Source organism: Carcharodon carcharias, chromosome 25, assembly GCF_017639515.1.
Source record: "Carcharodon carcharias isolate sCarCar2 chromosome 25, sCarCar2.pri, whole genome shotgun sequence".
Taxonomy (NCBI): Eukaryota; Metazoa; Chordata; class Chondrichthyes; order Lamniformes; family Lamnidae; genus Carcharodon; species Carcharodon carcharias.
This window is the reverse complement of record NC_054491.1, coordinates 32,611,789-32,634,786: the sequence shown is the minus strand read 5'-3', so window position 1 is coordinate 32,634,786 and position 22,998 is coordinate 32,611,789. Positions and strand designations below refer to the sequence as shown.

General features: G+C 42.9%; 1 protein-coding gene across 3 annotated transcripts in view; it reads left to right on the top strand.

Moving 5' to 3' along the window:
- LOC121269703 (endothelial cell-selective adhesion molecule-like) overlaps positions 1-22,998 on the top strand; it is a 134,309-nt gene that overhangs the window by 85,104 nt on the left and 26,207 nt on the right. For all 3 annotated transcript variants that reach the window (XM_041174529.1, XM_041174527.1, XM_041174528.1), the window contains exons 2-3: positions 16,948-17,084; positions 20,137-20,344. In XM_041174529.1, coding sequence (XP_041030463.1) covers positions 16,974-17,084; positions 20,137-20,344 — 319 coding nt within the window. In that variant the 5' untranslated portion in view covers positions 16,948-16,973. The remainder of the gene's footprint in view (positions 1-16,947; positions 17,085-20,136; positions 20,345-22,998) is intronic.

The following is a 22,998-nucleotide window of genomic DNA, read 5'->3' as shown; positions in this document are numbered from 1 at the left end:
TCACTGTTAATCTAAGAGGAGGTTGGTACAGAGAGGGAGGGGCTGTGTCAGACATAAAAGCATTTTTCAATAATTATGTTTGTTCCTCCAAACTTGCTTCACACTGTATGTCTGTAATATTGAAAGTTGAAGCAAGCTGATGTAATATAGTTGCTGGGGAATCTCAGAGGGTTAGACAGGAAACTGAGTCCTTATCAGGAGATGTTTTCTCAGAGGTTTTTGTGCGTCTTTTAGCGAAAGGTCACAACCTGTGTTTGAGGCGTGGGAAATTCTCAACACATGCTAGGCCCATTCAATGGCCCCACATCCTGACATTGTCCTGCAAGGGCGATCTCTTTGTCATGCAAGCAGCTGCTGGAGTATCTGGATGGAGAAAACTGAAGAGGGAATCATGTAGTCTTTCTGTACCAGGCTATTCTGTGGCAGGAGGTACTTTCCCTCTGCTCTGGCGAGCACATTTTGTCTCTATCTTCGCTCTCAACCTGTACTCACCACCTACCTCTCTTGCTAACCTTATGATCTTCAAGTTTATGTTACACCTTTCAGATTTTTGAGTCGATGGCCTGAAAATTTCTAAAATATTTAAAATGGCCGGTGCAGCTTTTAAAACAAAAAGTCCTGTTTTGTTTTTCCCATGTGCGACAAGTTGACCATGGTATTCAACATCATGGCAGTTTTCAAGGAATTTCGATCAGCAAGGCAATATCGGAACCCAAGGTTATGATCCAGATCCTGTTTCCTCTCCTCCTCCCCTTCCGGGCTTGCTCAGAGTTTGGATTTCGACAATGACAGTCCTATGGACAGGCCATTGTGCTGTCTCATTTACATTTTACAATAATACAATTCATTGTATGCTGTGGCCAACTTCTGTCCGTATACCCCAAGAATTTTAATGAAATTGTTGCCAGGTGATGGGGGCAGATAGCTGGTGCTTCTCTCTGTGATGCAGGGTTAAGTGGTAAAGCGAGAACTTAGTCCAACTTTTAAAATGGCAAAGCAGCCCACTTTACTAGCATCCAATTGACAAGCATTCACTCCCTCCACCACCGACGCACAGTAGCAGCAGTGTGTACCATCTACAAGATGCACTGCAGGAACTCACCAAGGCTCCTTAAACAGCACTTTCAAAACCCATGACTACTACCATCTGGAAGGACAAGGGTAGCAGGCACATGGGAACGCCACTACCTGGAAGTTCCCCTCCAAGCCACTCATCATCCTGACTTGGAAATATATCACCGTTCCTTCAGTCGCTGGGTCAAAATCCTGGAACTCCCTCTCTAACAGCACTGTGGGTGCACCTACACCACATGGACTGCAGCGGTTCAAGGAGGCAGCTCACCACTGGCTTCTGAAGGGCATTGAGGGATGGGCAATAAATGCAGGCCCAGCTAGTGACACCCACATTCCATGAATGAATAATAAAAAAAAAATGTAGCAATTGCATTTTACTGTGCGGAGATAGGAAATTGGACCAAAGTGGAGAGATTACCCTCCAGCCATGGATTTCATCTCTGAGGGGGAAAATAGAAGGGGAGTGTCACTCTTTCATGTAGACCTAGTGGGCTGTTACAGGGCAAGAAAATGGGGAAGGTTCTTCCCTGCTTATTGGTGAAAGAACAGTTTAAAAAAATAAAGATTAAGATGAAGGGGGAAATGGGAGATGATTTCCCACTGCACTATAAACCATCAAGCACCCAAAGACTTTTAAAAATCTAGTAACAAAGCTAAGGGATGAAATTCATCTTCCCCCTAATGTCACAGTGGTAAATGATGTTGTGAACCACAAAGAACGAGAAGGTTTCAGGTTTGATCTGTAGTGTCTTGTTGAGTTGGCGAATCTCAGCTGGCGCAGTGCCAGGTATGCTAAAATTAGAAAGGAGGAACTTTAGCTTGTGGTCCTGCTTCTGATCACGTTCCAGTGGCTGTTGTTTAAAAGCTTTGCAGCTGAGACAGGACTGAGTTGCGGCATTCCCCCACCCCCCCCACCCCACTCCCAACCCCCCCCCCCCGCCTCCAGCCCCTTCCCTCCCCCCCGGCAAATCCAGATACTCTGACAATTATTGGGGAGGTCCATACATTGAAGTAGGGCACTATAGTGAGATGATGGAACTGTAGCTCAGTGTGAGGAATTTCACAAAACCTTCAAGCCGGTGAGCGGAAGGCGGCTTTGTAAATGTTTTCGCTGGGGCAGTGAATGAATGAACGGAGATTGTAAGAATCTGGTTTAGCCAGTTGGAGGACTCCAGCCCCTGAGTCAGAAGGCTGTGGGTTCAAGCCCCACACCAGGATCTGAACATATGACCTAGTTGTCATTACAGTGCTGAATTGTCAGAGTGCCATCTTTCAACTGGAATGTTAAGCTGAGGGCCTGACTGCCTAGCATGGCCTGAGCCTGTGATGAGGTGCTACCTTCTTTCTGCTGAGAAGCACTGTCGATATCCAGAAACCATGCGGTGTCCTGGCCATTACTTAACCCTCAATCAACACCACAAAAATCAGATTACCACATTGCTGTTTATGGGAATTTGCTGTGCACACGTTGGCTGCCGTGTTTCCTAGATTACAAAGGTGACTACGCTTCAGAAAGTATTTCATTGGCTGTGAAGTGCTTTGAAGCATCAGGTAATCATGAAAAGTGCTGTCTAAATGCAAGCCTTTCTCTTAGCGCTTCAAGCTGAAACAAGAGCTCCCTGTTCGAAAGTGGAAATATTGGTTGAAGATGTTGTTGGCATTGACGTTATCTCCTGGTCCATGGTTGCATAATCCGCTGACACTCTATCTAGATTCAAAAATCTGGTGAGATACTAAAGGAATAACTGGCACTTTTGAAGCCATACCCCAGTATCTGCCACTATATTCAGGAGAAGGGAGGTGGAGTGGGGTGAATGGGGGACGGGGAGGAAGGAAATTGGTGGAGCAAAATGGTTTTAGCAGAGCAGGGTGTACGAAACTCAGCTTGTTCTTGGAAACAGGCCAATGATTGTTTGAATAGCAGCGTCCAACTCATTTCTTATTGCCATGGAAATTAGATAGAGATGCTACTTCATTATGTGGTATCCTGGGATGATCTATTTTATAAATGTCAGGGTTTAGACACATGATGTAGTTCCCTGTCTGTGGCCGAAGGAACGGACAGCTTCTGACATAATGTTCAGTCCTGTGTCACAGAGCAGCGTGACATAATGTTATGCTTATGATTTCTATTCAAATAATTATCTCACACACACAATCAAAGGCTTATTCCTATATGTGAGTTCTTGCCCACTGCAAACCAGACTGTTTTGTTGTGTAAGCAAAATCTGGTGAAGCAAACCCTGGTGTTGGGGTGGGGCTGGAGGGGGGATGGAGTTTTACATCATCTTTGTTATTGTGCTTAGATGACTGCACATGTCACGACCCCTGTCATGGTGTCCTTTCCCATTAACCTCAAAGTCGTACAATAGCCATTCTTTCAGACCACAACTTTAGATTCTAAAGAACAGTTGTTCAATTATAATCGACAACTGAAACAATGCAGCAGATTACAATGGGGGGAATAGTCAACTCCAATAGAAATTGGGTGGGGTGAGCCAATTTACCAAATGGTTCTCACTTGGACTCTTAAGGAGCTTTGCGAATAAAACCTATTTCACATCAGAAGAGTGTCCTGTTTGCTCAGTTGGATATGAAAGCCATGGATCTTGACTGCAACAGCTTTTGTTCTTCAAGCTGAATAATAACTGTGGGCAATAATCAAAGTCTTCCAGTTTCCTATACAGATATTGTTCAGTATCAAGACTGAGGCTCCCTAGTTGACTCAGTGAGTTCTGGTCTTTGGTTCACATGCTGAATTCCCTATCTCGGGCTTGTCCACCATAGGAACGGAAGTAGAGGAAATGAGCAACATTTTCCATAGCAACTCTTTTGCATCTGCTAGCCTCAGCTCAGAATGTATCTAGGAGCAGGTCCTTTGTTCCTTTATACAAGGGGAGCCTTGACTAAGAAACAAATGAAAAGGTAGATTTTGAAGGAGAAGATCCCAAATCCTCTCCCATAGAATGTGATTGTTTAAGAAAGAGCTTTTGTAATATTTCACCCAGTGTTCTTTTTGTGAAGACACATAGAATCAAAAATTGTAGAAGGAGGCTATTCAGCCCTTTGTGCTTGTGCCAGCTCCCTGAAGGAGCTAGCCACTTGGTTCCAATTTCTTGCTCTTTCCCTGGAGTCCTGCATTTTTTTCCTTTTCAATTACGCATCAGTCCCATTTTGAAAGTTTTATCATTAAATCTGCTTTCACCAGCCTTTCAGGCAGTGCATTCCAGACCATCATAACTCACTGCCTCATAAAGTTTTTCTAATCCCACCCCTACTCCTCCAGTACTTTTGCTTGATATCTTTAATCTGTACCCTCTAGTTTTAGACCTTTCTGCTACTGGAAACAGTTTCTCTTTATTTACTTTTACCAAAACACCTCATAATTTAAGTTTGGAGGATTATGACAGAGACTGTATTTGAATGCAACACAGAACAATGCAGATATTAGCAGCAGAGATGTGAGAAGCAAGCTTGCACATTCTGCCTTGGAATGAAATTATTCCGCTGCCTCTTTCATCGAGAAATATGTTGAGAATCAGCACCCTTTGCAAGGAGCCTGTACAACACTGCCCCCTTGTGTGCCATTGTAGGTTGACAGTGATCTAACTGAGTGCCTCTGGGCTTTACTGTTCAGAAGATTTTCAGCCACTTCTGCTGTCGCTAGTATTCAAAGCTCAACTTTTGAAATACTATTGCAGATTGAGGTGAGGTGAATATTTTTTTAATTTTGTCCAGCAAATGTTTTATTGTGGAATTTACGAATTCTGATGACAGACTATGCTATAGCATATGACATCTCAGAAGCTGCAGTTTTATACTGAGCAGTTACGACTTTAAAGATTTGTCGATTGCATTAATAAGGTTGATCAGTCTAGAGTAGTTGTCCAAACTATGGTACAGGAGCCTTCCAATCTAGTTCAAAAGCCCAGCACCCAGTACTGCTTATTCCTGTAAGTCGTCCTTACTGACTTGACCTGTTTAAATTTTATAGGCCTTGAGCTTTGGAAAAGGCTGTTCTTAATGCGACTGCCTCATTGGTGAACAAATCTTAAATTAGGGCACCTAGTTCTGTTCCTATCAACAACTTAAGATATAAGGAAATTGGAAGTTCTATTTTAGGCAGCTGCACAAAACGCTGAGGAAAGATAGGTTGACCCAATATCAGGTAGGACATTTTTCAGGAATATTTAGCCCATTAAATTGGCCTCCATTGGTTCCATTTTACACCTGTAAAACAGGCTCATCAAGGTGCAATTCCTACCCCAAGATACCAGCACTTGCAATTACTAAACAGTGATTGTGCACAAACTAGCATCTTGGTCAAGGTGATTGTCTGAACAATGGAGAGCATCAAGATCATGGTTTTGTGTGAATCCCAGATGGCAAAATGTAATAATAGAAATTAAAGGAGTAGGGTCAAGGTGCTTTGTGTAAGGTCTCACTTCACTTAGACCTGAATATTCCAAATCAATACATAACTGATTCTGCTTCATATTTAAGAGCCTAAAATGACATTTTGCTTAAGGATGCATTCAATGAAACTGATGTGGTTTAAAAAAAAGGGAGATTTAATTTAAACTGAAATATATTTCTATCTCTGTTGTTTAATCCCTTTCAGATGATGTTTAATGTCTTTAAGCCACATATAGGCAGAATGTGCTTAGTGATATCTGTAATCTAGAATTCAATTAAACTATTGTATAAATTTGAATCCCAAAACTCCTGAATGACGTTTTTATTAAACCTTCCTTTAACATTTGCAAGAATGAATTTTGTTTATGATAAAAATGGATAATAACTAGAGGAAATTTGGTTGCAGTCATAAATTGTATTTGAGATTGAAAAAAAATTGTATTCAGTATTCCAGCCAATGTGAAAGAAGTAGCTGAGCAGGTTTGGTGATAATGGATGAACATTTAATACCTTTGTACGATGGTGCTCTGCATAACTTCAGTGAAAGTGTTAACCCACATAAAATAAATGGTTTAAAACCTGCATTAAAATAGCGTAAGCAGGAATGACGTAGGAATGCAATTGACCTTACGTGATAGTCCTTTCTAGGGTAATATAAATTGTATTAACACCTTCGATTTTCCTCTCCAGTGACATTAAGTAGCCTGACCTGTTGGGCCTGCTCCGCCATTCAAACAGATCATGGCTGATCATCCACCTCTATGCCATTTGTCCCCAGTACCCCCATATCCCTTGATCTCATTTGTATCCAGAAATCAATCGATTTCTGTCTTGAGCATGCTCAATGATTGAGCTTCCACAGTCCTCTGAGGTAAAGAATTCCAAAGATTGACCACCCTTTGAGTGAAGAAATTCCTCCTCATCTCTGTCTTAAATGGCCTGCCCCTTGTTCTGAGTCTACATCCCCTGGTTCTAGACTCACCAGCCAGGGGAAATATCCCATCCACATCTACCCTTTTGCTCCCAGTAAGAATTTTGTACATTTCGATGAGATCACGTCTCATCCTTCAAAACACTAGAGAATACATTAACCTCCAAAAGAGCAATTTGAATTAAATATAGTGATCAGACCTCCTTCCTAGAGCTATTGAATACTTTTTAAGATAATTGAGAATGGAGGTGGGACAACGTATTTGTTTGTAGGAGGCTGAATTGGCAGAGCTGATCCGGTATTGGATCTCCTCGTCGATGGTGGCCTTTTAAGAGATATGGGAAATGCTCAACATTTTCCAGAATCTGTCCTTTAGCATGAGAGGTGGAATATTTGACATGTAACCAAGCTTGGGAATGTGTCTATTTAAGCAATTTTTGGACAGGAAGCATCTGAGGAATCCATTTATAGCAATAGGCATATCAGCATCTAAACATTATGGCAAGCTCCAGACTGTTGATGGGCAATGTCACAGATCAACAACGCTTCCAATTTTTAGATGCTGTACAATGACACCCCAAGATGTCATCTTTTTTAAAAAAGAAAAACCTTTTAAAAATTGGTTACAGATCCAAAAGGCATTTTAGTCCCATAACATATTGTGAGTTCAATCATGTGTGTGTTCAGTATATTCACACTCACCTGCCCTTTTCTGAATGTTGCAAGAATTGTAGAGCTCTCAAGAAATTGTGCTTGCAGTGCACAGACTGACTGACCCCAGCTAGAGCAAAAAATAAATGGAGCACCACATGTGGGAATAGTTATTTCCCCATATAATCTGGGTGGTAACCTGGTGGAGATTATTGCACACCCATTGTAGAATCAGCTTGATTTTCGTTCCATTGAAATCCATGTTTGGCTGTGATAACTGGGCTTAGGCTTTGGATTGGAGAACATTGGACTTCATAGGTAGCTGAAGAGTAACTTGATCCATCAAGTCATGTTGCTCTCAATGGTCAACAGTTACTTTGTACATTCACAAAAAAGATTCCAATAGCTATATTCCATGGTGCCAACTGTAGGTTTGCATAGTTTAGACATAAGAATGTAATTTAGGCTAACTAAGGGCTGGCACAGACATGAGGGGTCAAATCGTCTCCTTTTTGTACTGCATTGTTTTATCTCTTCAGCATTTCACTGTAGATCCTGAATGAGGTCAATTGAACAACAGCCAACTGCATATTTGCTGCCCAATGAATGCAAATCCCCATTGCCTTCTGTTTTCTATTTTAATTGTATGTATAGAACTGTTAAATTTTATGGAAGAATTGGAGATTAAAACTGAAATGTGTACAGGACTATGAGCTGACAGCTGTATCATTGCTCAGATTCCACCTTAATAGATATGCCTGCAACATTACACCGTGGGCCATAGCATAAATTGTCTTTTGTACAGTTATATAGCGGTATTCATAAGACCATAAGGCATAGGAGCAGAAATTAGGCCATTCGGCCCATCGAGTCTGCTCCGCCATTCAATCATGGCTGATAAGTTTCTCAACCCCATTCTCCCGCCTTCTCCCCGTAACCTTTGAACCCCTTACCAATCAAGAACCTATCTATCTCGGTCTTAAATACACTCAATGACCTGGCCTCCACAGCCTTCTGTGGCAATGAATTAAATCATGTTGAAACACCTTGGGCGATGACTTAGTGATGTGCACTGGCTGTTGCTATGAAGGCAAACAGATCAACCTTTCTGTGGAATCAACTTCTCATGGGTAAACAAACAAGTGAGTTGCCTGTTTTTGATGGTCTTTAATGAGAAAGACCACTGACTGGGACAAGTCCCTGCTCAGATGGTGGTGGCCTTGTTTTCAAACATTATTAGATCCAGATCCATCTCTTTCTGGATAGTGCCCTGTATAATAGTGTCTGCAGAAAATTTGCAGTTTAGTTGCAAAGTTTTTTTAAAAGTTCTCAGATTTGCTAACTGTTGAATTTGCCACAACCACACTTAAACTGGCTTTGAAGGAAACAACATTAAAGTGCATGAGGAGGCTGGATAATAAAAATGCTCCTGGAATTTTTGTTGGAAAGAATTACAGCTCAAACATCCAAACAATATAGATTCAGTTCCTTTTATATGAAAATAATCTTTTCTAATCCAAGCAGCAATCAAAGTGAGAACACATCTTCTATCTCTCAATGACAGTGATATTCATACTGCAGTTAATCCTTCCTGACTGAACAAATGGGAGTTGTTGCCTTAACTCTTACTCTGAGGAGATCCACGAGCTGCTGTATTTTGTTATGGGTTTTTTGCCAGTGTGAGTGGATTTCAAATCTGGTACTCTCCTCCTAACAAAAATATAATTCCTCTTATACTAATGGGGAAATTTCCATGCTAAATGTTCCTTTTGCACGTGGTATCAGCATTAAACACACCCAAATCAGCTGGAGCATGAGTCAATCACAGGCTAAGCCAGCACATCCAAATGGCCTTTTTTAAGCAACACAGAAGCTGTATTACAGAATTGTGGACAAAAACAGCAACTTGCAATGATGTAGCACCTTTAAATGTGGGAGAGCTCGAACAAGGCACTCCATAGAGGGGCAAGTGGATTCGGGAGGGGGAGTAATGAATTCTGATTCAACAAAGGGAAGTTTAATCAAAAGCTGAGTCAAAGAGATGGATTTTTGGATCTGATCTTAAATGAGGAGAGGGAGCTGGTTAGGTAGTGGGATTTAAAGAAGAAATTCCAAAGACGCCGGCCTCAGTGGTCGTTGGCTCAACTGTCAGTGAGTGGGGTGAAAAGTGGAGGAGATGTACAAGAGGCTGGAGTTGGAAGGAGGAAGCGTTGAGAGAAAGGGATTTGGATGTCCCCGTTCTAGGTGAGGAGGGAGATCGGCCTGTTGGCTTGGGGGGCTGAAGCATTTGGAACCATCTTTCTCTCAAGGGAATACAGCAGGAGCCAGATCCATGGCACCATGATTGGCTCAGCTGCACAGAGTTTGGGGAAAAGAGTGGGAGGGCAATAGTGATAAGGGATTGTCAATAGTGATAGGGGATTGTCAATAATGGTAGGGGATTGTATCGTAAAGGGGAACAGATAGATATGCCGCAGATGTGACACCAGGATGGTATGTTGCCTCCCTGGTTCCAGATGTCACTGAGCAGCTGCAGGACTTTCTGAAATTGGAGGGTGAACAGCCAGAGGTTGTGGTCCACATCGGTACCAACCACATAGATAAAATGAGGGCTGAGGTCCTGAAAGCAGAATATAGGGAGCTAGGAAATAAATTAAAAAGCAGGACCTCAGAGGTAGTAATCTCAGGATTACTCCCAGTGCCACGTGCTAGCAAGATCAGGAATAGGAGGATAAACCAGATGAATGCCTGGCTGGAGAGATAGCGTTAGAGGGAGAAATTTTGATTTCTGAGGCATTGGGACTGATTCTGGGGTAGATGGGACCTATACAAGTTGGGCAGGGTGCACCCCAGCAGGACTGGGACCAATATCCATGCAGGGGTATTCACTAGTACTGTGGGGGGGGATTGGCAAAGCGGGTGGGGATCTGAGCGGGGAGACACCAGAGAGGGAAACAAAGATAGGAATGAAAGACAAAAAAGTAGAAAGCATAAGTGGAAGGCAGAGGAAACATGGGCTGGCAGCAGATAGGTCCATAGTACAAAAAAATTGTGTAAGAATGTTAAAAAGACAAGTCTAAAGGCACTGCATCTGAATGCACAGAGCATTCGCAATAAGATAGACGAATCAACAGGGCAAATAAATGTAATCGGGTACAATATGATTGCGATTATGGAGACATGGCTGCAGAGTGACCAAGGCTGGGAACTGAATATCCAAGCGTACTTGATATTTCGGATAAACAGGCAAAAAGAAAAAGGAGGTGATGTGGCGTTGTTAGTTGAGGATGAAATCAGTGCAATAGTGAGAGAGGATATTGGCTCAGAAAATCTAGATGTAGGATCAATCTGGGTGCAGCTAAGGAGCAACGAAGGGCGGAAAACATTAGTGGGAGTTGTCTATAGGCCTCCAAGCAGTAGTGATAAGGTAGGGGATGGTATTAAAACAGGAAATTAGAGACGCATGTAACAAGGGCGCTACAGTAATCTTCATCTAGACTGGGCAAAACAAACTAGCAATAATACTGTGGTGAATGAATTCCTGGAGTGTGTATGCGATGGTTTTTTTAGACCAGTATGTCAGGGGAACTGACTAGGGAACAGGCTATCCTAGATTTGGTTTTGTGCAATGAGAAGGGTTTAATTAATAATCTTGTTGTGCGGGGTCCTTTATAGAACAGTGTCAAAACATGATAGAATTCTTCATTAGGATGGAAAGTGAAGTAGACCAATCTGAAACTAGGATCCTAAATCTTAACAAAGGAAATTGCAAAAGTATGAGATGTGAGTTGGCTAAGATAGATTGGGGAACTTCATTAAAAGGCATGGCAGTGTTTAGACAATGGCTAATATTTAAGAAACGAATGTATGCATTGCAACAGTTATACATTCCTTTCTGGCACAAAAACACAACAGGAAAAGTGGCCCAACCATAGCTAACAAAAGAAATTAAGTATAGTATTAGATCCAAAGAGGAGTCATGTAAAGTTGCTAGAAGAAGTAGTAAGCCTGAGGATTGGAAGCAGTTTAGAATTCAGCAAAGGAGGACCAAGAGATTAATTAAGAGGAGAAAAATAGAGTATGAGGGTAAACTTGCAAGAAACATAAAAGCAGACTGTAAAAGCTTCTATAAGTATGTAAAAAGAAAAAGATTAATGAAGACAAATGTAGGTCCCTTACATCTAAAATGGGGGAATTTATAATAGAAAACAAAGAAATGGCAGAGCAATTAATCAACTACTCTAGTTCTGTCTTCATAGAGGAATACACAAATAACTTCCCCGAAATATTAGGGAACCAAGGATCGAGTGAGAAGGAGGAATTGAAGGGAATTAATATTACTAAAACAATAGTGCTGGAGAAATTAATGGAATAAAAAGTACCTGGATCTGCACCTAATGTGCTGTAACCTGCAGGGCTATGGGCCGGGTGCAGGAAGGTGGGATTAGAAAGGACACCTGGGTGTCCTCAGGCTGGCATGGACAAGATGGGACGAATAGCTTCCTTCTGTGCTGTAACTTTTCTATGGTTCTATGGTTTCTAAGGCTGGAGGAGGTTATAGAGATAAGGGGGGGAAAGGCATGGAGGATGTGAACTTACAATTGATGTGACGAGTGACCAGAAACAAGTGCAGATCAGCAAGGACAGGTATCATAGTCAAGTGGGAGTTGGTGCACATTAAGATATGACCAGCAGAATTTTGGATGACCTTCAGGCTAAGAAGGGCGGAGGATAGAAACAGCAGAGATAGCTTTATAAAGGAGACGGGTGACATAGTGATAATGTCACTGTGCCAGTAATGTAGAGGCTCAGGCTAATGTTCTGGGGATGTGGGTTCAAATCCCAACATGGCAGCTGGTGGAATTCAAATTCATTAATAAATCTGGAATACAAAGCTAGTCTCAGTAATAGTGACCATGAAACTATCATTGATTGTTGAGAAGACCCGTCTGGTTTAACAATGTCCTTTAGGGAAGGAAACCTGCCATCCTTACCTGGTCTGGCCTACATGCAATTCCAGATGAACCCCATCGCAGAGGGTTGACTCTTAAATGCCCTCTGAAATGGCCTAGTAAGCAAATTCAGTTCAAGGGCAACTAGGGTTGGGCAACAATGAAAGAATAAAGAAAGATTTATGTTCAGTACAAGTTGAGTTCTAACTCCCCACACTCAAATCAAGCAAGACTCTATAAAGTATTGATTTGTATTTCATCATTTTTTAATAAGTTTATCTTATGAATTAATGACATTATTTCTAGTCTAATTATTTGTATAGTATAATTTGATCGTTGGAGCTAGCTCTACAAATGTATTCGTTACAATGCAGCCTGTACAGTGAACCATCAAAAAATCTTTTAACTCTAGGTGAATAGCTGAGTGCTGTAACACAGGAGAGAAGCTGAAATCAATCAGGTAGCGTTGATTAGGTGAATACTTTGGTTCTAAAACCTTGTCAAGTTCAGTCCTTAAGAAAGAGAGACTTGCATTCATATAGTCTTTTTCACAGCATCAGCATGTTCCAAAGTGCTTTTTAACTAATGAAATACCTGGTGAGGTGTAGTCGCTGTTGTAATGTAGGAAATGTGGCAGCTAATTTGTGCACAGCAAGATCCCACAGAGAGCACGATAATAACGGTGAAGTCATTTGTTTTACATGTTGTTTGAGGGAGAAATGTTGGCCAGCACAGGGACTGCAGTGGTTCGAGAAGGCAGCTCACCACCACCTTCTCCAGGGAAGTTAGGGATGGGCAATAAATGCTGGCCTAGCGATACCCACACCCCATGAACGAATATAAAAAAAAATTGAAGAGACTGCCACTATTCTGGATTTCTAAACAGAGTGCAGGCAGAAGATAGCACACAGTACTAAGGCGTGAGAGGGATATTTGGCACAAAACTGACTGCAGCAGCATCAATAAAACAGAGACATAGTGCGGATTCATCCCAGAATTGCATTAATTGCAATAGCGGGTGGGAAAAAGAATGTTTTACCCGCCGGCTGCAATGGCAGCTTTTCACTCTGTATCGCCCCATCCCATCTCATTAATCATGCATTCCCGGGGAGCACGCCCTTTCAATGGCGGGCTGGCACTCATTTGCCCACCATGCCATCACCTCGCTGCTTCCTCACACCGAGTGCCATATTTAAAGTGGAGCCACGGATACACTTCTCACTGCTTCCAGCCCAGGACTGTTACACAGAAGACATGGCCCCGAAAGGCAAGAAGACTGTGACCCCACCCCGATTCAGTGACGGGTCCCTGCAATGCCTTTTGGATGCTGTGGAGGCTGTCATGATGTCTTCTACCCCCACTCTGGCACAGGAGGTCCAGCAATCTCACCACTCCGGCTTGGCAGGCGATGGCAGTGGTGGTCAGTACCAATGCTGCACAGAAGAGGTTGGCCATCCAATGCAGAAAGAGGATGCATAATCTCACCCTCTAACCAGGGTATAGCAACCATCTCATAATTCTAAACTCACACACTCACAAGCCCATCACACATTCGCTGGAACCCACTCACTGCCAGCTCAAGCAACATCACCACTCACTCACTCACACAAACCCTCACATCTCCATCTGGCCTCATCTCCTCTGATCACTGCCTTCTCAGCCCTCACCACCATGAGATCACTTGCACAGATCAACATGTGCCCCAACACACCCTGTGATACTCTCCTTCCCAGTACAGCCCTCGTCCTGCAGCCTCTTCCCTTGCCTGAGGCTACTCCTCCCTCTTCACCAAGCAAGCCCTAGTCCTGCAGCCATTGAAAAGCCACCCCTGCCTCCTGGTGGGTCTGGTAGGTAGAGACCTGCTCGTGAGCACTTCCTAAAAGTGATGTGGCACTGCCTGCAAAGCCTGGCACCGATGTGCGCGAGTGCTGCCTGAAGCAAGGTAGACAAACAAACCTCGAAGCCCCGAGTGAAGTGCAGCTTGCCAGGTGCACGTTGCTTATGTGCTGTTGTGAAACACATTGGTGTGCAATCACGCCAACGTGCTCAGATGATCCAGCTTGGGGGGGGATGATTCCAGCGAGCTGGGCTTATAATGATATACAGATGCATTACAATGAAGTTCCCGACATCTGATGGCGGGAAATGCGTCCCACCGTTGACGGGCAGAGCGGACGGTTGCAAACTGGTTTCACGACACCACGAAACCAATTTTTGGCCTTCACTCTGCCAAACACGCCCGACGCCAATGGGTACAGAAAATTACTCCCATAGGATGGGACTTTCCGGCCCTGCCCACCGCTGGAAGTCAATGGACTTGGCTGGGCTGCCGAATCTCCCACAGTGGGTCCCGCCACAGTGGAGCCAGAAAACCACAGCCATAAGAAAGGCCGAGATAGAGGGTGCAAACTGCCCTGTACTGCACAGCATGTTGAACCAGTCTGACACTGGCCTCGGGTACTGCAGATGAAAGCTGACAACTTCAGTTTGTAAAATAAATAATGCAATATTGTAATTCATTGCAGTAGGCTTCCGGTTCCTCATCACTGCCTGAATAAATAAACTGTGCTAACTCTGTGTAGGGATAATGTTATTGGAGGGACCCTCCTCATTTCAATGGAAGTTGCCTAATTAACTGTATTAAATTGTATAGTGTTTGCCAATAGGAGCATTATGCAATTAAGTGGAATTATCCTGGCACAAATAGAAAATATTTCAGCAGCAAGTAGCAGGAAGGCAGACCTTGCTGTGGCTTTTGCTTTCTTCTTGATGAGCTGTTCTGTTTCAGCTGCCCCCTTGATCTCCAAGTAAGGATATGTTTCAATCCAGAATGCTTAATAATTTATTATCTGCAACAATCTCAAATGTCTCATTTTTGTATTCAGTAGGGTAAGAGATTGAGGGAGGTCAATCATGGAAATCAAACACTCTACTTTTAGCATCAATCATCATCATCATCAAGCATCTCCATGTCGGGTACGGCATGGTTTAGATGCAGAGCAATCTCCCCCTTCACTGCCCCATTAAAGAGTTTCAGGCATGAACATCATGCTTAGGTGCAGAGTAGAGCTCTCACTACACTGTCACATGAAGCACTTGAAGGTCAGCTGTAGCATGAATAGTATTTCCATAGATTCATTTTGAATTCCCCTCCCTTGAAACACAGGCCATGTCCTTTCACTCCATTGTTTTGCACAATCTAAAACTTGCACTCACCTTTCTACATATTTGGATTTTGTTTTATGTCCATGGTGTCAATCTCTGTTACAATGTAGGGCATGGCTGCTGACTGAAATCTTGCCCAAATAGCCATTCTTCATGTGTCAGCTTGATAGTGATAAATGGTAGGTTATTTCACCTCTGAAATGTGTGACTGCTGAGCTGTTTTCCTCCCCTTACGCACATCCACATGCATGTATTTTGCATCAATGTCGATTGGTTAACAGCCAGGAGCCAGAACCTTGGCTGAAGTGCTTTCTCCTCATTGGTTCAAGGCTGCTGAGCCCAATTGTAATATCTTGGCTGGGATACGTTAATTCAACACAGACTAACCTTTAGTGGTGAGGTGAGTGCAAGGATTTCCCCCTTTTTTCCCCACTCCTTAGCTGATCGTAACAGAATTTTCTTTAAATTTAAAAGGATGAATGTGTCAATTCGATGTATGTACTTGACTGTTTACATGCTGATTACAAAGAACTTTGGCTTCCTTGAGTTTAAAACAGTAAGAGATTAGTTTTTATTGTGCTAAAAACCCACCTGGGTAGTGATATTAAAAAAGGTAAACACACATCCTGGCTGTTGCCCCACACACGTGTGCTCACACACACGCACATCAAAAATACAAGTTACAAAGTAAAAGAGGTTAACTTTTGGCCAAATTAATATTCAATGAGAAAAGGCAAATACATAAAAAGGTCACTGATTATGAGTCCTTTGCTGTCATTCGTTGCTGAGGCAGCTCTTAAGCTGCAGTCCTTGGTTCCCCTAAAAACGCTGCTGTGGACGTTGAAGTTCTTTCTGGGATTTTTTTGGCTCCTGCCCACAACCTGATATAAACGAAGCACAGGATCCAGTCCAGTTGAAAGAGAGAGAAAAGCAAGCAGTCTTTTTAACTGCCTTCATATGTTCATTCTCAGATTGCTGCAAAGCAAGTAGGGTTTTGTAGTAAAAGACATTTCAAAATGGTGATCCTGATCACGTGACCTCTCTCTCTCCATGGTAATTGAGTATTCCACAGAAGGTATTTGATTAGCACATGCCTGGACAGACCTTAGCCATTGGGTTATGCCTAATGATTAATTTTTAATGTCCAAGCTATCCCTTCTGAATGGCCCATTCTTCCACGTAATGAGCTAGGAAGAACATTTCAATATCTCCAAGGTGGCCATTATCTCTGTAGAGTCTCCTTCTCCGGCCAGATAGAAATGGAATGTAAACAGTTATAGTGATGCAAATGATAGCAGCCATTTTCAGTTTCAGTACATCTTTTAAGTAATCCTTGACATCAGCAGGTGTGAAATTCCACAGGAGGGTTTCCTGGACTTGTCTCGTTTGTAATCCACAATTGGAAACTTCAAGAAACTTGACCAGCTTGCATTTGCAGACATGTCAGGTGACCTTTGGCAGCCACCTTAAGTCAGTTGACGGGAGTTTCTGGTCCTGGCGAAAGTCAATGGAGATCTGGCTGGGCCGCTGAGCCTCTCACAGTAGGTCCCCCTCCACGGCCAGGCCAGAAAATCCCAGCCAGTGTCTTTGTTTAACAGTTGAAACTTCCGTTTTAAAAAGTTCCATATGTGAGTCAGCCGATGATGTTGAAATTTAATATTTGACATCAACGCATCTCTGCATCAGTGTCCATGCTTCAGTTGCACACTAGCTGAACATTCTATTCGTATATTTTAATACTTCTGTTGTCTGTTGCAGGTGTAGGATCAAAAAAATCACTGGTGATGCCAGAAAGACAGATTGTCTCTATTGGCCATTCAGTTGTCCTGTCCAGTCGGATCCCCTCAAACCTAACACCTATCTCCGTTTCTTGGTTCAAAGAAAATGCTGGGCAGGTAAGTTAATGGCATAGCAGCAATAAAGATTAAGGACTGGATTTTTGAGGAGTTGTGGAGCCTCCCTGGACCTTTAAAAATGGTACATGGAACCCAGATCCAGAGGTCCCACAGCCATTTCTGACAGATCCCATTTTTTGGCGGAAAGGGAAAAGGGGTGGAGTGTGAAGCGCACAGGCACAAATTATGAATCAACTGAGTCATTGATACTCAGTGAGCAGGACTAGTAGATCTAATTTTCACTCCAGGAATGGCCTCAACTCACAATGTGTGTTCCATAACTTTATGGTGGAGACGTAAGAGTGGATGTGATGTATAGAACTGTCAAGCTGTCAAGTTATTTATATCCCCTGCCCTTTAAAATTTGGGAAATGAAAATACCTGCCTTTGATGGTGGAAGTAAAATAAAAATCAGTTCCCGCAGTTTCAATAGGTATTTGTTGACAAAACCCTGAGTGCTATCATTATAGCATTATTACGGCTTTACTGATTTCTACGCCTATCATTATCACAGTGGGGAGCATGGGGCGGGAGGAGCATGGGGCTGTAAATTCATTGTTAGTTTGACTACTCAGAGACTATTAAAGGATTAGCTGTCTTTGGTGCATCATGAATACAGATGTTTGTTTTTATAAGGGATTAAGTGCTTGAGGAGATTTAAATGTATTGAGTGGACTTTCATGAATGGGACTGTGTTTTGTATAATAATGAACTCTGCAATAGGTATTTAGAACTTTAATTTATTTTATATCAGCATCATTCCTTAAGTCTGCTGTAGTGGATACTGGGTGAATTAGCATGAAGGGAATAAGGGCAAAGACTGAGGGGCATGACTTGACACTAAGTTGGCATAGGGGCTTTAAGGGGCCATGGGGATGAGTGGGGGCTCATGAGTTGGCATGGAAGGTATGAGGGACATTAGGCATGGTTGGGGCATGGGTTTTCATGAGTTGGCATGGGGAGTAGGTGGGTGAGGGGCTGTGAGGAGCGAGGGCTGGAAGGCCTAATATCTAACCAAACGATTGGGACCAAGTCCCAGGGAACTGATGCGAGCCTTGTAACCAGCCCAACTTGTCACTTGGCAGTGACTCCATTTTGCAACCCCCCTGCCTAACGCCACCACCCCCCCTACCCTGCCCACCCCTACTCCCGGAGTGGAAATTGCGATTTGGGCCACTTTTTCTGAGACAGGTGTGCCAGGGCGGGAGATTTTCTGACTTAAGCGTCTGCCTCCAGAATGAAAGCCAGCCTGTAATATTTACGTTGATGTGACTTAATTCCATTTGAATTTGATTTTGTTTGAAATTATTGAATGGCACAGTGTCCAATTTGCTGAGCCTCACAATTAGAGGAGGTTAATTGAAGTTTTTAATCTTGGCTTTGCTATTTGAGGGTGACACTAAGTGGAGGCTAAATGGCCTTCTGATGGAATGGGATGGGAAACTTAAGGGCAAATCTCACCAAACTGTTCATGTACTGCCTTGCGGCCCATTTCAGAATGGTAATGCAATCTGTAAGAAGGTTGCCTACTTGTTCTCTTGATTGGGAAGAGAAGCATGTCCTGAAAACATGATAGGAGGAAGGTGTTGGTACTACAAGGAGATTTACATTTCAATTTATTCATGTCTGGCAAGAGTAGTGCACAACACGACTCCATACCAAGGTGAAACAGTGGAAGAGGAACATCTTTGGAGCAAGAAAGCAGATCTATGAGCTATCTTTGGCTGGGAGCATGCAAAAAATGCATCCTGATAACTTTAGTGCAGAGTCAAAGATAATCAAGATGGTCTCAAGAGAAACAAAACAAAAATAGCCAAGAGACTTTGCAAAACAAAAACAGAATTACCTGGGAAAACTCAGCAGGTCTGGCAGCATCGGCGGAGAAGAAAAGAGTTGACGTTTCGAGTCCTCATGACCCTTCAACAGAACTTTGTAGCCTATTTTTCTAGCTTCCTCTATTGTGGCACTGGGCGGAATCAGAGTATTTGAAGTGTGCAGCACTTTTTAGGCCAAGGTGAGCCAGAATTTCTTTACCTTAGGCCATTAACACAGTTTTGGGGCACCTGCAATCTAGCCCTACCTGGGCTGGACCTTACCCTTGCAACACGATTTTTTGGAAGGTGGGGTATCCCACCCCGCCACCGAAAAAGTCAGTGGGGAATGCACCCCCCTCCATTGTCAGCAGCTCGGCAGGCATTTAACACTCCATAGTGTTGATTGGTTGAAGATGGGAGTCCTGCCCCTCATTCAGGAGGATGCCCTGCCCCAAAGACCTACCAGCAAACTTGATTGGCCAGTAGCTCTGTAATCCTAGTAGTGCCACTGGGAGCACCTAAATCCTATGAGTCTAATTACCAGAAACACCAGGACACAGTTAAGTGCAGGGTCCTGCAGTGGGAACAGGGGGGAAGACCCCAACGGTGGGGGTGGGGTGGTGGGGGTTGGGTTGTAAAGGCAAGGAGGGAGGAGACGCTGAGAACCTGACCTTGGGAGGAGTCCAACCAGGAAAGGAGGCGCATGAGGGAGGTGGATGCCCCCCACTTCCTATCCTCGGCCCAAGCAGGGTGAACTGGCAGACTTCCTCCCCCTGTCCCTGACCATCTACCAACCTCAAAATTGCTGCTGGTCAGGAAGAGGCCCTTAAGAGGCCATTAATTGAGGACCTCAATAGGAGTGAGGGCATATGGGCCACCCTAGATGTCACCCACCCTTGTCCCCAGGTCAGGGATGGGTGGGCAGGTGACAGAAAGGCCACCAGGGATTTTATGGCCCCAGCGCTTTTCCCTCCTCTGTGCTTGGGTATTCCTGGGGCAAAGATCCGAAGAATTGGCTCCTCAATTTTTTTCATAAATTGCAACATCAAATGCTGGGAAATTAGCAACAACCCTTCACCAGTTGCCCCCAAAAAATGTCAATCCCAGATGAACACCAAATTCTCATTGATTTAATATCAACATTAAGGAATATATTGATATGGTTTGACTCTATTATATAGTCCATGCCATGTTACTAATTTTCCTTTCTAAAGATGATTTTGTTTCTTCTTCCCAAGATTTTGTTGTATACCGATCAGGGAATTATTCCAGGAGATGGATACCAAAACCGAGTAGGTTTAAAGCACTCGATGCCAAGCAGGGATGTCTCCATATACATCAACAACACCAATTTGTCTGATTCAGGTCTCTACACTTGCTCAGTAGGAGTCGCGATTTCCAATCTTGGCACATTTATAAACGGAGCAACTTACCTGGCCGTGCTGAGTATGTATTATGATGCAGTCGTTCATTAAAAGACCAGTGATCAGGATTAGTTAATTATTTATAACATTGATGGTGATTAAGTACTAAATATGGGGTCAAGGACTTCATTAAGCTCCTTCAGTAAATCCCTTTGTGTGAAAGCGAAGTTTGTTCTCAATATACTCGAAATTTCCTCAGTCATTTTTGGAGTCAATTCCAATAGTTCCCTTAAGAAGTTGGTTAGGCCACTCAACATCTGGTACAAGTAGGAAGAATACATGTAGCCCATAATGCATCCATTTGCACATGAATTTTACATTTGAAGTCCTATAGTCAATCTAAGGCCTTGAATAGCAGATTTATATAACTTCATGGCTATTTGAGGTGGATGTGCTGCTCGCTGATTTACAGAAGTGCCTGAATGTAGGAACATAGGAGCAGGAGTAGGCCATTCAGCACCTCGAGCTCTGCCTTTCAGTTAAATCATGGCAGAACTTCTACCTCAATGCCATTTTCCCACACTATCCCCATATCCCTTGATGTCTTTACCGTCTAGAAATCTTTTGATCTCTGTCTTGAATATACTCAATGACCGAGCTTCCATAGCCCTCTTGGGTAGAGAATTCCAAAGATTTACCACCCTCTGAGTGAACAAATTCCTCCTCGTCTCAGTCCTAAATAGCCTACTCCTTATTCTGAGACTCTTTCCCTTGGTTCTAGACCCACCAGTCAAGGGAAACATCCTTCCTGCATCTACCCTGTCACATTTTATAGGAATTTTGTATGTTTTAATGAGATCACCTCTTATTCTTCTAATCTCTAGAGAACATAGGCTCAGTTTCCTCAATCACTCCTCATAGAACAATCCCTTCCTTAGGTAAGGAGACCAAAACCATATGACATACTCCAGGTGTGGTCTCACCAAGGCTCTTTACAATTACAGCAAGACACCTTTATTGCAAAAGTAAAGGTCAACACACATTTGCCTTCCTAATTGCTTGCTGCACCTACGTGCTAGCTTTCAATGACTCATGAATAAGGACACCCAGGTCCCTTTGGACATCAGCATTTCCCAATTTCTTACCATATAAAAAGTACTCTGCATTTCTGTTTTTCCTACCTAAGTGGATAACCTCATATTTTTTCACATTGTATTTCATCTGTTCTTGTCCAATCACTTAACCTGTCCAAATCCCCTTGAAGCCTCTTTCCATTTTCCTCACAGTTTTGTGTCATCAGCAAACTTGGAAATATTACATTTGATCCCCATGTCCAAATTATTGATATAGATTGTGGATAGTTGGGGCCCAAGCACTGATCCTTGCAATACCCCACTATTCACAGCCTGCCAACCTAAGAATGACCCATTTATTCTTAATGTTTTCTGTCCATTAACAAATCCTCAATCTATGCCAGTATATTATCCACCCCCTCAATCCAATAAACTCTAATTTTGTTTCCTAATCCAATTGTGTGGGACTTTATCAAAAGCCTTCTGAAAATCCAAATACACCACATCTACTGGTTCCCCCTTATCTATTCTGCTAGCTACATCCTCAAAAGATTCTGTGAAACTCTCAAAAAAGTGTTCATTTATCACATCCTTTTTAATAGATTCCAGCATTTTCCCTACTAATGATATCAGGCTAACATGTCTTTAGTCCCCCATTTTCTCTCTCCCTCATTTGCTGAAAAAAGAGATGTTGAAGCTTGCACTCGTCAGGTCACTTTGCAAGAATACCAATATGGGGGAAGACAACAATTTATACTGGGTGTGAAGAGAGTGCTGATTGGTTGGCAAGTAGACTCTGGTAGAGATGTTGCCATGGAGAATGCACCAGTGATGGTGACTGACAGTTAACTGCCAAGCATTGTTTGAAATTTAAACCAGGCAGCTTGACCCAGATTAGTCAAGGCATTGCCCTGAGGAATGACTCAGCAAATGGCTGTCGCTTATTTTGTTTAGCTGAAACCAACATTACCTGTGACTCCCCAATTGGACATTTGCTAAATAATCTGCAGTGTGCTAAGAATTACATTGACAACCAATTTAAGATTGCTAGTTGGGCTCACATTGTGGTGTATTTGCATGTACTGGAAGCTACATATATTAATAAACAGGGCCCTGTTCTTTTCAGACAGAAAGAACATGTGCATACATTGAGCCTTTTTCAGCTAAACAAAATAAGTGACAGCTATTCGCTGACTCATTCCTCAGGGCAATGCCTTGATCAATCAGGGTCAAGCTGTCTGGTTTAAATTTCAAACAATGCTTGGAAGTTAACTGTGAGTCATCATCACTGGTGCATTCTCCATGGCAATGCCTCTATCAATCAGAGTTCCCTTGCCAACCAATCAGCACTCTCGTCACATCCAGTTTAAATTGTTGTCTTTTCCCTTTATTGGTATTCTTGCGAAGTGTCCTGAAGAGTGCAAGAAGAAAAGGTTTGACATATTACTTTTTATTTAGCAATACTCAGCTCCTGTGCTACCAAATGACTATCTCCCTCATTTCTTAAATAGTGGGGTTACGTTTGCTACCTTCCAATCTGCAGTACCATTCCAGAATCTAAAGAATTTTGGAAGATGACCACCAATGTATCCACTGTCTCTACAGCGACCTTTTTCAACACCCTGGGTTGGAAATCATTAGGCCCAGGAGATTCATTAACTTA